At 37.5% G+C, this 13,738-nt stretch overlaps 1 protein-coding gene across 5 annotated transcripts in view; it reads left to right on the top strand.

Annotated features, from left to right (window-relative positions):
• The window catches only part of UNC13B (unc-13 homolog B), a 289,854-nt gene that overhangs the window by 156,886 nt on the left and 119,230 nt on the right, over nt 1-13,738 (top strand). For all 5 annotated transcript variants that reach the window (XM_077147811.1, XM_077147810.1, XM_077147808.1 and 2 more), the window contains exon 8: nt 11,843-12,077. In XM_077147811.1, coding sequence (XP_077003926.1) covers nt 11,843-12,077 — 235 coding nt within the window. The remainder of the gene's footprint in view (nt 1-11,842; nt 12,078-13,738) is intronic.

Raw genomic sequence — 13,738 nt, 5'->3', positions numbered from 1 at the left:
ATGTTATCAGTTTTCTCCTATCTTTCAAATGTTCTGTTTGAATGGGTTTTATTAAAAGTCTTCAGGCAATTCAGGAAAAAAGTGTCTATCTCTAAGGATCCTACAAGCTATATTTTTAAAATTATGTTTTGAAAATTAGATATTAAATGCTTATGAGATGGACAGTGCCATTCTTTGTCCTTTTAACTTTCAGTAGAAAACAGCAAAATGTTATGTCATCATTCTCACTCAAGGGGATCATCACCTCTCTTTTACCATATCAGGGCTAAGCTTCTCATGTATATACTGTGGCAGGCTCTGTGGTGAACACAAGAAAAAGAAGGGTTCTTAATAAAATTTTTCTCATTTTGAATAAGAAAGGGCACATGATCTCCTATAAGATGATGTTCTGAGACTTGACCAGAAAGATTTTTTTTTTCTCCCCTGAATAGCAGAGAACAAGAGTAATTTTTAGATTTGGCTCATGGTCAGTAAGAAAGCAGGTGTTCTATGTGTTATGTAAAGCTAACAGAATACAAGTAGGGTAGGTGCTAGTAAGATAAGGTATATAACAATTGGTGGGAATGGGGAAATTATTTTTTATTTCATTCTGAAATTTTCTCTGTCAATCCTTTTTGCTACCACTTGCTGTTTTCTTAGGTCACTGGACCTTTTTGGGATGGGGAAAACATCAGAGTATGTAAGAATTTGAATTCCTTAAAACTGTCTTGATCTTTTAACATACTCCTTCTGAACTATGAAGCTGGATGTTCATGCATACAAGTATATATAATCCCATTCCCCCTTCTCATTTCTTTCTTCCCCCTTTTGGTCAAGAAGTCTTTCTCAATTCCATAATGCCATGTCCTGGCAAACACTGGAAGTTCTGTCCCACGTTGCCAGGGAGATTTACACATCTGGGAGTCATGTCCCACATAGGGAGGAGGGCAGTGAATTACTTCTTGAGTTAGCCTAGAGAGAGACGCTATCTACATCTAAGCAACAAAAGAGATTCTCTGGGGGTGAATTATCTTAGGCATAATTATCAGTAAGCTTAGCTTCTCCCTTGCAGGAATAAGTTTCATAAGGCAAGCCCCAAGATTCAGCCTATTGAATTGGTTATTCTCACTGCTTGTGAGAATATCCAGAATTCCTCAGATGGGGAAATTGAATATTTCCTCCTTTCTCCCCAGTCCCCCAAGGGAACTTTGCAAGTGCTTTGATTTTGCAAATACTTTTTTATTCTCAACCCAAATTACTCTGGGATATATCATGGCATCACACTAACCTGTACAAACCAACAGGATCTCATGCCCTATTCAAGATTCCATATAATTATGGTGTTCAAATAAACTGATCATACAAGCTGAAATAGATAATGTGCTACCCAAAATATAAATGTTGCACCAAATAAACATCCCTTCCTTTGGTCTCACAACAGAAGTTGAAGTTTTAAAATATCATCTTTTTACCCTTTATTATGATTTACCTTAGTCCTATTCAGATACGCTTCATTCATATATCTAGTTAAAGTCTGATTACTTTTTCATCTTTTTAAATGGTTGCTATATGGAATAATGCTGTATGGGGTAATGCTTTCGTAGCTTCAGTGCTCTGACTCAGAGTCTCCGGTGTCATATACATACCCGAAGTCTCAGGGAACAACCAGGTTATACTCAGATAGCTCAGTGTCTCAAAATTTAAAACTGTCAGTTAGAACTTCTGAATATAAGTGACTGCTGTAAGAGCTTACTCCATTGACTTTTTAAAGAGGTGGATGGGAAACCAGGGACTTGCAGTTGTCCTATTTTATCCTGCTTTACTAGAAAGTGCTGCTCTCCTTCTAACCTTCATCTATTGAAACCCATCCTTCTTTCAAAGCCATCTCCTCCATAAAACTTTCTCTACTCACAATCTGAGGAAGTGATTTTGCCCTCATTTCAACTCATATAGTATTTGGTGTGTACTACTATCATGGTAGTTAACGTACTTGTATAACAATTTTTTTTTTATTTATTTTTTATTAATTAAAAAAAGAATTAACAAAACAATTAGAAATCATTCCAATCTACATGTACAATCAGTAATTCTTAATAACATCACATAGTTGCATATTCATCATTTCTTAGTACATTTGCATCGATTTAGAAAAAGAAATAAAAAGACAACAGAATAAGAATTAAAACAATAATAGAAAGAAAAAAAAACAAAAAAAACAAAAACAAAAAACCTATACCTCACATGCAGCTTCATTCAGTGTTTTAACATAATTGCATTACAATTGGGTAGTATTGTGCTGTCCATTTCTGAGTTTTTATATCCAGTCCCGTTGTACAGTCTGTATCCCTTCAGCTCCAATTATCCCTTCTCTTTTTTTTTTTTTTTAATTAACGGAAAAAAAGAAATTAACCCAACATTTAGAGATCATACCATTCTACACATGCAATCATTAATTCTTAACATCATCACATAGATGCATGATCATCATTTCTTAGTACATTTGCATTGGTTTAGAAGAACTAGCAACATAACCAAAAAAGATATAGAATGTTAATATAGAGAAAAAAATAAAAGTAATAATAGTAAAATCAAAACAAAACAAAACAAAACAAAACAAAAACCTATAGCTCAGATGCAGCTTCATTCAGTGTTTTAACATGATTACTTTACAATTAGGTATTATTGTGCTGTCCATTTTTGAGTTTTTGTATCTAGTCCTGTTGCACAGTCTGTATCCCTTCAGCTTCAATTACCCATTGTCTTACCCTGTTTCTAACTCCTGCTGAACTCTGTTACCAATGACATATTTCAAGTTTATTCTCGAATGTCCGTTCACATCAGTGGGACCATACAGTATTTGTCCTTTAGTTTTTGGCTGGATTCACTCAGCATAATATTCTCTAGGTCCATCCATGTTATTACATGGTTCATAAGTTTATCTTGTCTTAAAGCTGCATAATATTCCATCGTATGTATATACCACAGTTTGTTTAGCCACTCTTCTGTTGATGGAGATTTTGGCTGTTTCCATCTCTTTGCAATTGTAAATAATGCTGCTATAAACATTGGTGTGCAAATGTCCGTTTGTGTCTTTGCCCTTAAGTCCTTTGAGTAGATACCTAGCAATGGTATTGCTGGGTCGTATGGCAATTCTATATTCAGCTTTTTGAGGAACCGCCAAACTGCCTTCCACAGTGGTTGCACCCTTTGACATTCCCACCAACAGTGGATAAGTGTGCCTCTTTCTCCGCATCCTCTCCAGCACTTGTCATTTTCTGTTTTGTTGATAATGGCCATTCTGGTGGGTGTGAGATGATATCTCATTGTGGTTTTGATTTGCATTTCTCTAATGGCCAGGGACATTGAGCATCTCTTCATGTGCCTCTTGGCCATCCGTATTTCCTCTTCTGATAGGTGTCTGTTCAAGTCTTTTTCCCATTTTGTAATTGGGTTGGCTGTCTTTTTGTTGTTGAGATGAACAATCTCTTTATAAATTCTGGATACTAGACCTTTATCTGATATATCATTTCCAAATATTGTCTCCCATTGTGAAGGCTGTCTTTCTACTTTCTTGATGAAGTTCTTTGATGCACAAAAGTGTTTAATTTTGAGGAGTTCCCATTTATTTATTTCCTTCTTCAGTGCTCTTGCTTTAGGTTTAAGGTCCATAAAACCGCCTCCAGTTGTAAGATCCATAAGATATCTCCCAACATTTTCCTCTAACTGTTTTATGGTCTTAGACCTAATGTTTAGATCTTTGATCCATTTTGAGTTAACTTTTGTATAGGGTGTGAGAGATGGGTCTTCTTTCATTCTTTTGCATATGGATATCCAGTTCTCTAGGCACCATTTATTGAAGAGACTGCTCTGTCCCAGGTGAGTTGGCTTGACTGCCTTATCAAAGATCAAATGTCCATAGATGAGAGGGTCTATATCTGAGCACTCTATTCGATTCCATTGGTCGATATATCTATCTTTATGCCAATACCATGCTGTTTTGACCACTGTGGCTTCATAATATGCCTTAAAGTCAGGCAGCGCGAGACCTCCAGCTTCGTTTTTTTTCCTCAAGATGTTTTTAGCAATTTGGGGCACCCTGCCCTTCCAGATAAATTTGCTTATTGGTTTTTCTATTTCTGAAAAATAAGTTGTTGGGATTTTGATTGGTATTGCATTGAATCTGTAAATCAATTTAGGTAGGATTGACATCTTAACTATATTTAGTCTTCCAATCCATGAACACGGTATGCCCTTCCATCTATTTAGGTCTTCTGTGATTTCTTTTAGCAGTTTTTTGTAGTTTTCTTTATATAGGTTTTTTGTCTCTTTAGTTAAATTTATTCCTAGGTATTTTATTCTTTTAGTTGCAATTGTAAATGGGATTCGTTTCTTGATTTCCCCCTCAGCTTGTTCCTTACTAGTGTATAGAAATGCTACAGATTTTTGAATGTTGATCTTGTAACCTGCTACTTTGCTGTACTCATTTATTAGCTCTAGTAGTTTTGTTGTGGATTTTTCCGGGTTTTCGACGTATAGTATCATATCGTCTGCAAACAGTGATAGTTTTACTTCTTCCTTTCCAATTTTGATGCCTTGTATTTCTTTTTCTTGTCTAATTGCTCTGGCTAGAACCTCCAACACAATGTTGAATAATAGTGGTGATAGTGGACATCCTTGTCTTGTTCCTGATCTTAGGGGGAAAGTTTTCAATTTTTCCCCATTGAGGATGATATTAGCTGTGGGTTTTTCATATATTCCCTCTATCATTTTAAGGAAGTTCCCTTGTATTCCTATCTTTTGAAGTGTTTTCAACAGGAAAGGATGTTGAATCTTGTCAAATGCCTTCTCTGCATCAATTGAGATGATCATGTGATTTTTCTGCTTTGATTTGTTGATATGGTGTATTACATTAATTGATTTTCTTATGTTGAACCATCCTTGCATACCTGGGATGAATCCTACTTGGTCATGATGTATAATTCTTTTAATGTGTTGTTGGATACGATTTGCTAGAATTTTATTGAGGATTTTTGCATCTGTATTCATTAGAGAGATTGGTCTGTAGTTTTCTTTTTTTGTAATATCTTTGCCTGGTTTTGGTATGAGGGTGATGTTGGCTTCATAGAATGAATTAGGTAGTTTTCCCTCCACTTCGATTTTTTTGAAGAGTTTGAAGAGAATTGGTACTAATTCTTTCTGGAACGTTTGGTAGAATTCACATGTGAAGCCATCTGGTCCTGGACTTTTCTTTTTAGGAAGCTTTTGAATGACTAATTCAATTTCTTTACTTGTGATTGGTTTGTTGAGGTCATCTATGTCTTCTTGAGTCAAAGTTGGTTGTTCATGTCTTTCCAGGAACCCGTCCATTTCCTCTAAATTGTTGTATTTATTAGCGTAAAGTTGTTCATAGTATCCTGTTATTACCTCCTTTATTTCTGTGAGGTCAGTATTTATGTCTCCTCTTCCATTTCTGATCTTATTTATTTGCATCCTCTCTCTTCTTCTTTTTGTCAATCTTGCTAAGGGCCCATCAATCTTATTGATTTTCTCATAGAACCAACTTCTGGCCTTATTGATTTTCTCTATTGTTTTCATGTTTTCAATTTCATGTATTTGTGCTCTAATCTTTGTTATTTCTTTCCTTTTGCTTGCTTTGGGGTTAGCTTGCTGTTCTTTCTCCAGTTCTTCCAAATGGATAGTTAATTCCTGAATTTTTGCCTTTTCTTCTTTTCTGATATAGGCATTTAGAGCAATAAATTTCCCTCTTAGCACTGCCTTTGCTGCGTCCCATAGGTTTTGATATGTTGTGTTTTCATTTTCATTCGCCTCGAGGTATTTGCTAATTTCTCTTGCAATTTCTTCTTTGACCCAGTCGTTGTTTAGGAGTGTGTTGTTGAGCCTCCACGTATTTGTGAATTTTCTAGCACTCTGCCTATTATTGATTTCCAACATCATTCCTTTATGGTCCGAGAAAGTGTTGTGTAAGATTTCAATCTTTTTAAATTTGTTGAGACTTGCTTTGTGACCCAGCATATGGTCTATCTTTGAGAATGATCCATGAGCACTTGAGAAAAAGGTGTATCCTGCTGTTGTGGGATGTAATGTCCTATAAATGTCTATTAAGTCTAGTTCATTTATAGTAATATTCAGATTCTCTATTTCTTTGTTGATCCTCTGTCTAGATGTTCTGTCCCTTGATGAGAGTGGTGAGTTGAAGTCTCCAACTATTATGGTATATGAGTCTATTTCCCTTTTCAGTGTTTGCAGTATATTCCTCACGTATTTTGGGGCATTCTGATTCGGTGCGTAAATATTTATGATTGTTATGTCTTCTTGTTTAATTGTTCCTTTTATTAGTACATAGTGTCCTTCTTTGTCTCTTTTAACTGTTTTACATTTGAAGTCTAATTTGTTGGATATTAGTATAGCCACTCCTGCTCTTTTCTGGTTGTTATTTGCATGAAATATCTTTTCCCAACCTTTCACTTTCAACCTATGTTTATCTTTGGGTCTAAGATGTGTTTCCTGTAGACAGCATATCGAAGGATCCTGTTTTTTAATCCATTCTGCCAGTCTATGTCTTTTGATTCGGGAATTCAGTCCATTGACATTTAGTGTTATTACTGTTTGGATAATATTTTCCTCTAACATTTTGCCTTTTGTATTATATATATCATATCTGATTTTCCTTCTTTCTACACTCTTTTCCATATCTCTCTCTTCTGTCTTTTTGTATCTGACTCTAGTGCTCCCTTTAGTATTTCTTGCAGAGCTGGTCTCTTGGTCACAAATTCTTTCAGTGACTTTTTGTCTGAGAATGTTTTAATTTCTCCCTCATTTTTGAAGGATAATTTTGCTGGATATAGGATTCTTGGTTGGCAGTTTTTCTCTTTTAGTATTTTAAATATATCATCCCACTGTCTTCTAGCTTCCATGGTTTCTGCTGAGAAATCTACGCAAAGTCTTATTGGGTTTCCCTTGTATGTAATGGATTGTTTTTCTCTTGCTGCTTTCAAGATCTTCTCTTTCTCTTTGACCTCTGACATTCTAACTAGTAAGTGTCTTGGAGAACGCCTATTTGGGTCTAATCTCTTTGGGGTGCGCTGCACTTCTTGAATCTGTAATTTTAGGTCTTTCATAAGAGTTGGGAAATTTTCAGTGATAATTTCTTCCATTAGTTTTTCTCCTCCTTTTCCCTTCTCTTCTCCTTCTGGGACACCCACAACACGTATATTTGTGCGGTTCATATTGTCCTTGAGTTCCCTGATACCCTGTTCAAATTTTTCCATTCTTTTCCCTATAGTTTCTGTTTCTTTTTGGAATTCAGATGTTCCATCCTCCAAATCACTAATTCTATCTTCTGTCTCTTTAAATCTATCATTGTAGCTATCCATTATTTTTTCTATGTTTGCTACTTTATCCTTCACTTCCATAAGTTCTGCGATTTGTTTTTTCAGTTTTTCTATTTCTTCTTTATGTTCAGCCCATGTCCTCTTCATGTCCTCCCTCAATTTATCGATTTCATTTTTGAAGAGGTTTTCCATTTCTGTTCGTATATTCAGCATTAGTTGTCTCAGCTCTTGTGTCTCATTTGAGCTATTGGTTTGTTCCTTTGACTGAGCCATATTCTCAATCTTTTGAGCGTGGACAGTTATCTTCTGCTGCTGGCGTCTGGGCATTTATTCAGATTTCTCTTGGTGTTGGACCCAGCAAGGTTGTAATATTTTTCTGTGAAATCTCTGGGTTCTGTTCTTCTTATCCTGCCCAGTAGGTGGCGCTCGTGGCACACGTTTGTCTGCGGGTCCCACCAGTAAAAGGTGCTGTGGGACCTTAAACTTTGGAAAACTCTCGCCGTCCTGGGGGTTCGCTAGCCGAAGCGGCTTGAGCCGGCCCAGGGTCCGAACGCAGGGAGGGTGTCCGAACGCAGGGAGGGTTGCTGGTCGCCGCAGCCAGGGAAAGAGCCCGTCCGAATTTCCTAGTCGGCCCTGGGCAACAAGCGTGGCGGGAGGGCGCCAGCGGCAGCGGCCCGCCCGAGAGAGTGCACGTTCCCCGGGAGTCACGGGGTCACCGTTCTCCGCGGCCTGGGGGTTTCCGATCCAATTCTCTCAGTTGGTCCGGGGGCTGCGCGTGGTGTGGGCGCCAGTCGCCTTGGTTTCAGGGGACCACCTCTCCAATTCTCCCAGCCGGCCGGGAAGGGGGAAGGGAGTAACTCCGGCCGCTTGCCACCCCGCCCGGTAAGGCCCGCGCGCCTCGGCGATCTCACCCGAGCTGCTTCTCTCAGCCAGCCAGCTGTTCCAGGATGGGGTACGCTGTCTTTTTTATCTCTGTTGTGGCTTTGGACGCTTTCTGTATCGTTTCTACTCCCCTAGTAGGTGTCCTGGAGAAGAAACTAAGATCCGCGCGTCTTACTAAGCCGCCATCTTCCAGCCTTGTATAACAATTTAATACTTGTAATCATGCTCTCTCTCTCTCCTTTTAGATTGATGTATACTGTGAATGTTCTGTATTGTTTAGCCTTTTACTTGTTGGCACTCAGTAAATATTTGGATGTATAAATGTTCCCAGCCTTTCAGCTTTCCATCTTTCAAATAGGCTTTACAGGGGCTTTTTGGCTTTTGCCCTTGCATTAGCTCACAAGCCTCTCTCTCTAGACTGAGCAACCAAACCTGCACTCAGCTTTTCTTTCTCGGTGCAGCCAGGAGTTCTCAGGTCTATTTGATATGGTGCTGTGGGTGGGTTGTGGAGCTGGTAATAATATGATCACTTCTGCACTGAAATAGTTCTTTTATTCAAACTAAAGTGTTACACATTTTCCTTAATTTCCCTTTTTAGTTTCTAATCAACCATGTATGGTGCCAAGTTTACTTTCTAAGAAAATTGGGTGTGGGTAGGGGCTAGAAAACCTGGCCTTTTCTATTTCTTTTCTCTGTCTCATCTCACTTCTTTGTATTTCCTTTCTCCTGCCTCCTCCTGCTTTTCATATTTTCTTTTCTTTTCTTCTCTTCTCAACCATTTCTTTCCTTGAATACTTTGTTCCTTGAGATTTTCCCTTTATTTCGTTAGTATGGAAATGTTACCAGCCTTTAGGACTGTTTTGGCCTAGCAAAATAATAAAGCAGGGCACTATTTAGGAGTTATAGGTAGATAGAGTGAGAAAGTAAGGGTCCATACTGTAATTTCTGCCTCTGGATTATGGGCTCCTAATTCTGACTCTGCTACCCCTTCCTGGCCTCATAATCAATAAGATCATCTACCCTGTCCTTCACTTGGACACTTGATCTCAGTACTCTAGGTTCTCTGCTAATACTTCTCATGCCAAATTTAAGTAGACTCCCTACTTTGTCTCCGCTGTTGGGTCTGTCCCTTCATCTGTGTACATGAATAGTTAAGCACTGACTTCTTCAGACTGATCCTTTGTTGAATTAAAAAAAAATTGTCTGAAAAACAAACTGATTTTGTCTCTTGATCCTTTCTTTCCAGTCCTAAGGACAACAAATATATCAAGGGCTAAAACCAGTGCCTCCAAAGTCTTTTTTTTCCTAATATGTGATGAGAATATAGCCTTTGCAGGCAGAATGCTTTGCATCCCCATTGTTTGCTTTTGTTTTCCATCTTTACAGTGTGTGCCCTGGTGAACAGACTACCTTGCTTTAACTTGCAAATGTTACTAATATTGTTTCTGAGCATTTGCCTCTTTTTCGTGCTGATAACTACTTTCCTTTCTCTCCCTCTCTCTCTCTCTTTTTTTAACTGTTCATCATGTTGTAAACTCAAATGGGAAAAGCTCTTAGATCTTCTTCCTATTCCTATCTCCAGCTTTGCCCATGAATATTGTCTGGAATCTAGTGCTTAAATTTTCTTCCTTCCTTCTAAAACCCACATGTTTGTGCTCCCTGAGTTAAATTAGTTACCAACCAGATTCTCTAACATAGAAGCCAAGGGGTCATTCTCCCAATTACCTTTCATTTGTCCCCAAGTTTTATCAATTTTGTCTGGAAAATTTTTTTCTCATTCAATTATTCTTTTCTATTTCCTCTGCATGGATGCAGGTCCTTATCTCCTACCTGAGCTGTTGAAAAAGCCTTGTCCCTGCCCACATTACCAACAGGATTATCTTTAAAAATACTAACGTGAAACGTCCGTCATCTGCTAAAAGTACCTCCATTTTGGGACTGTGCATGCTCCTTTTCCTTATTCTGAGCCAAATAAGAACCTGACAAAAAAGGACCGTTGAGTCCTTGTTAATCATACATGTATGGGGATGGAAATCAGAAATGACTTCTTTGAAAAATAGTCTATAAAGTACTTTTAGGTTGAGTTCCCTTTCAAAGCAAAGGGTTGCATGTTTTTATGTTTTTATTGAAATGGGATTTGTAACTGTGGCCATTTTAGCTAATATAGACACACACACAAAACTGTAAGCAGTTAGGTGCTGGCTTGAAAGGTAGAAATAATTCTATGAAGTTGTCGTCATTGCTGTTAGATAAATTTGTCTACATTGTCAGCAAGATCATACTGACAGTGCTTGTGTATTCCTCTTCTCTTTTAGCCCATGCTTTGGATTGGAATTCTGAGCCCAGGGTGTTGGTGCTAGATAAGCATTGTTAGAAAAACCTGACATTGCAGAAAGACAGTAATATAACTGGTGCCCTGCTGGTGATGGTGCCAGCTGAACCCCGAACCAGATTCTGCAGTCTGGAAACTGAACGAATTTAGAGACGAGAGGGCCAATAGTAATAAGTAAAGTTTATTAAAAAGAGAAGTTTATCAAAGAGAGAGAGTACATGTTAAAGAAGTTAACACAGATGTGCCCAAGGGAGGAACACGTACTGAGTGAAGTGGGCCAGCTTGTTTTAAAGGAAAGTTTCATTGGTAGCAGATTTCCATAATAACCTTTGAATACTAGGCAAGTGGTTAACAATCTTTATGACCTTATGTTTCCTAAGAATTTGTTTTGGGCCTGAAATTTTACAAACTTCTAGGATTCGGGGAGGTTTTAATTGTTTGGAGAGGTTTGGGGGCTTTAGGGAAATTTCTGTCCCAGGAAGTTTACAGCTGAACTTCTTAGCACTTTGGAGCTAGATAAGAAATAAGGGACTTGGAGTTGTCTGTTAACTGTTTCAGAGCTGAAAAGGAAATCAGGGACTTACAGTTGTCCTATTTTATCCTACTTCAGTAATACAGCTGTTCTCAGCATCTAGAGCTTTTGGCTTGACCCTGAGACTTGACTTTGACCTTTCTGATTTCTAGGACAAGCTACTGACTTTGTATCTGCTTATTTGATTCAGCCTATGTATTTTTTCTTTTGCATGGGCAGGCCCTGGAAATCGAACCCGGGTCTGGCATGGCAGGCGAGAACTCTGCCTGCTAAGCCACCGTGACCCACCTCAGCCTATGTATTTTAAATTCTGAAGACACCAAACCACTTTAAACAAAAATTTATCTTTTCTCAGATAGGGGAACACTCCTTCTCTCCCTCTGCTCTCCCTTGATAATAGTACAGGACCAGAATCTATTTATGACTTAAAAGCAGATTTTTATTAGAATTGTAATAGCTCCAGAATTATAATAGCTCCAGAAGCGGAAATCATAGAAAATTCCTGCATTGGGAAAACACAATTTAAAACTCCTCTAAGAATGAGTATTAAAATTAAAACAGGTGTCTTATCTTATTTGATAAGGAGAGACACTTGTGGATGTTAATTGAGACAGTTCTGTACCAGACTTTGTGGTCATTAGGCTCATGCGCAGTATAGCTTTCTCCTGTCCTCAAGGTCTAGGCTTGTGGCTGCATGATTTAGAAGCAGAAAAATTGTCAAGATCCAGTTAAAGTTGGAATGCCTTGCTTGTGCTTAATCCACAGCTTTTGAAGACCCTGATAGTGCCGTCGATGACCGAGATAGTGACTATCGCAGTGAGACCAGCAATAGCATCCCACCTCCTTACCATACAACTTCTCAGCCCAATGCTTCTGTGCACCAGTTCCCTGTACCCCTGCTATTGCCACAGCAGCTGCTACTTCAGGGCAGTTCCCGGGAATCTTGCAATGACTCTATGCAAAGTTACGACCTTGATTATGTGGAGCGGAGGGCCCTCAGGTGGGTATTGGAAACAAAAGCACTTTATCTTTCTAATAACTCAAGTACTGTGTTGCAGCTGACAACTGGAATTTGACAGCTTTAGACTGAGATGGTTGCAGAAGTGTAGCAATATATTGGGCCATTTTGTGTTGAATAGTGATTCTCATTTTTTTTCTCCCACACATTCATGTTTATACATTTCCATCAGGAGTATTTCTCTTTATGATCATTCATTGTTAACTGGTAAGTGTATTCCTGCCTGGGGCAGATGAATGACCAAAAAAAACCTCCCTTCCTCCCCAGGCCAGTGATTTTGATATACCTGTCACCAAAATTTTTAGAAAATTACAGCTATTAAATGTTTGAATAATCCTTCCTGCCTGTATTTCCCTGGCAACTTCAGGAGAAAACCAGTATGATCTTACCACAACAGATTCAGTATTTTTGCTGAAACTTTGTTTTCATCTTATTTTATTAATTTTTTAAATATGTAAAATATTTATATCATTCAAAAAACTTAAAGATACAATACATATACAGTAAAAAAATCTCTCCCCCACACCTGTTGTCCTCTTACATCCCATCTCTATCCTGTCTCGATTCTCTTCCCACTGTTGTTCAGTGTATCCTTCTAGAGGCGATTGTCATATATTTATGAGTTTAAAAGCAATTCCCTTTCAACCCCAACTTTAAAAAAAATTCAAACTTAAAAAAAATTTGAGACTAGTACAATGAACTTCAATATTTACATTTCCTAGATTCACCAGTTAATATTTCGCCACATTTATTTTATCTCATTCTCTCTATTGTATATACACATATATACATTATGTGAACCATTTTTTCTTTTTGTGAACCATTGAAAGTAAGTTGCAGGTAACCAACCATTTTACTTCACCCCAAAGTACTTTATCTTATAACTCCTAAGTAAAGGGCTTTTTCCAATCTAACCTCAATATTATGATCATATTCAAGAAATTTAATGATATGATATTATCTAATATATAGGCTATATTTTAATTTATCCAGCTGTCCCAATAAAGTCCCCCCAATATATATATATATACTTTGTTTTTTCCCCTTCTTCTTTTTTGATCCAGGATCCAGTCAGGGTAATGCTATGTTGCATATGATTTTTCTGTTTCTTTATCTTTAATCTAGCAAAATTCCCTCATTTTTCTTTTTCTTTTCTTTCTTTTTTTTTTTTTTATCTTTTAAGACCCTGACATTTTTTAAAGAGTTCAGACCAATTGTTTTGAGAATTTTAGAATGCTTCTTAATTTGGTTTTGGCTGATTTTTGTTTATGTTCAGAATCAGGTTAAACATTGTTTGCAAAAACTTTACAGTTGTGATATTTCCTTCACAGTTCATTAGAAGGCGCATAATGGAACTTTGTCTCATTATCGATGATATTTAGTTTGATGTCTTGGTTAGGATAGTGTATGCCAGATTTCTCCATTGTAGGTTGCTTTTTTCCCTAGTAATTAAATTATGTCAATATCCTCTTTCCCCACAATCTTTTACTAGATGATTTTAGTGCCATTGATGATCCTTGTTGGAATCATTTATTTCATTAGTTGGAGATTAATTTTTTAAAAAATCTTTCATAGAATGATCTCAATTTTTTTCCCTGCCTCACCAAACTGGTAAATATTATTCTGAACTTTGTGTTACATCC

Source organism: Tamandua tetradactyla, chromosome 2 (genome assembly GCF_023851605.1).
Source record: "Tamandua tetradactyla isolate mTamTet1 chromosome 2, mTamTet1.pri, whole genome shotgun sequence".
Classification (NCBI taxonomy): Eukaryota; Metazoa; Chordata; class Mammalia; order Pilosa; family Myrmecophagidae; genus Tamandua; species Tamandua tetradactyla.
The sequence above is the reverse complement of the archived record's forward strand: the minus strand, read 5'-3'. Positions and strand labels throughout refer to the sequence as shown.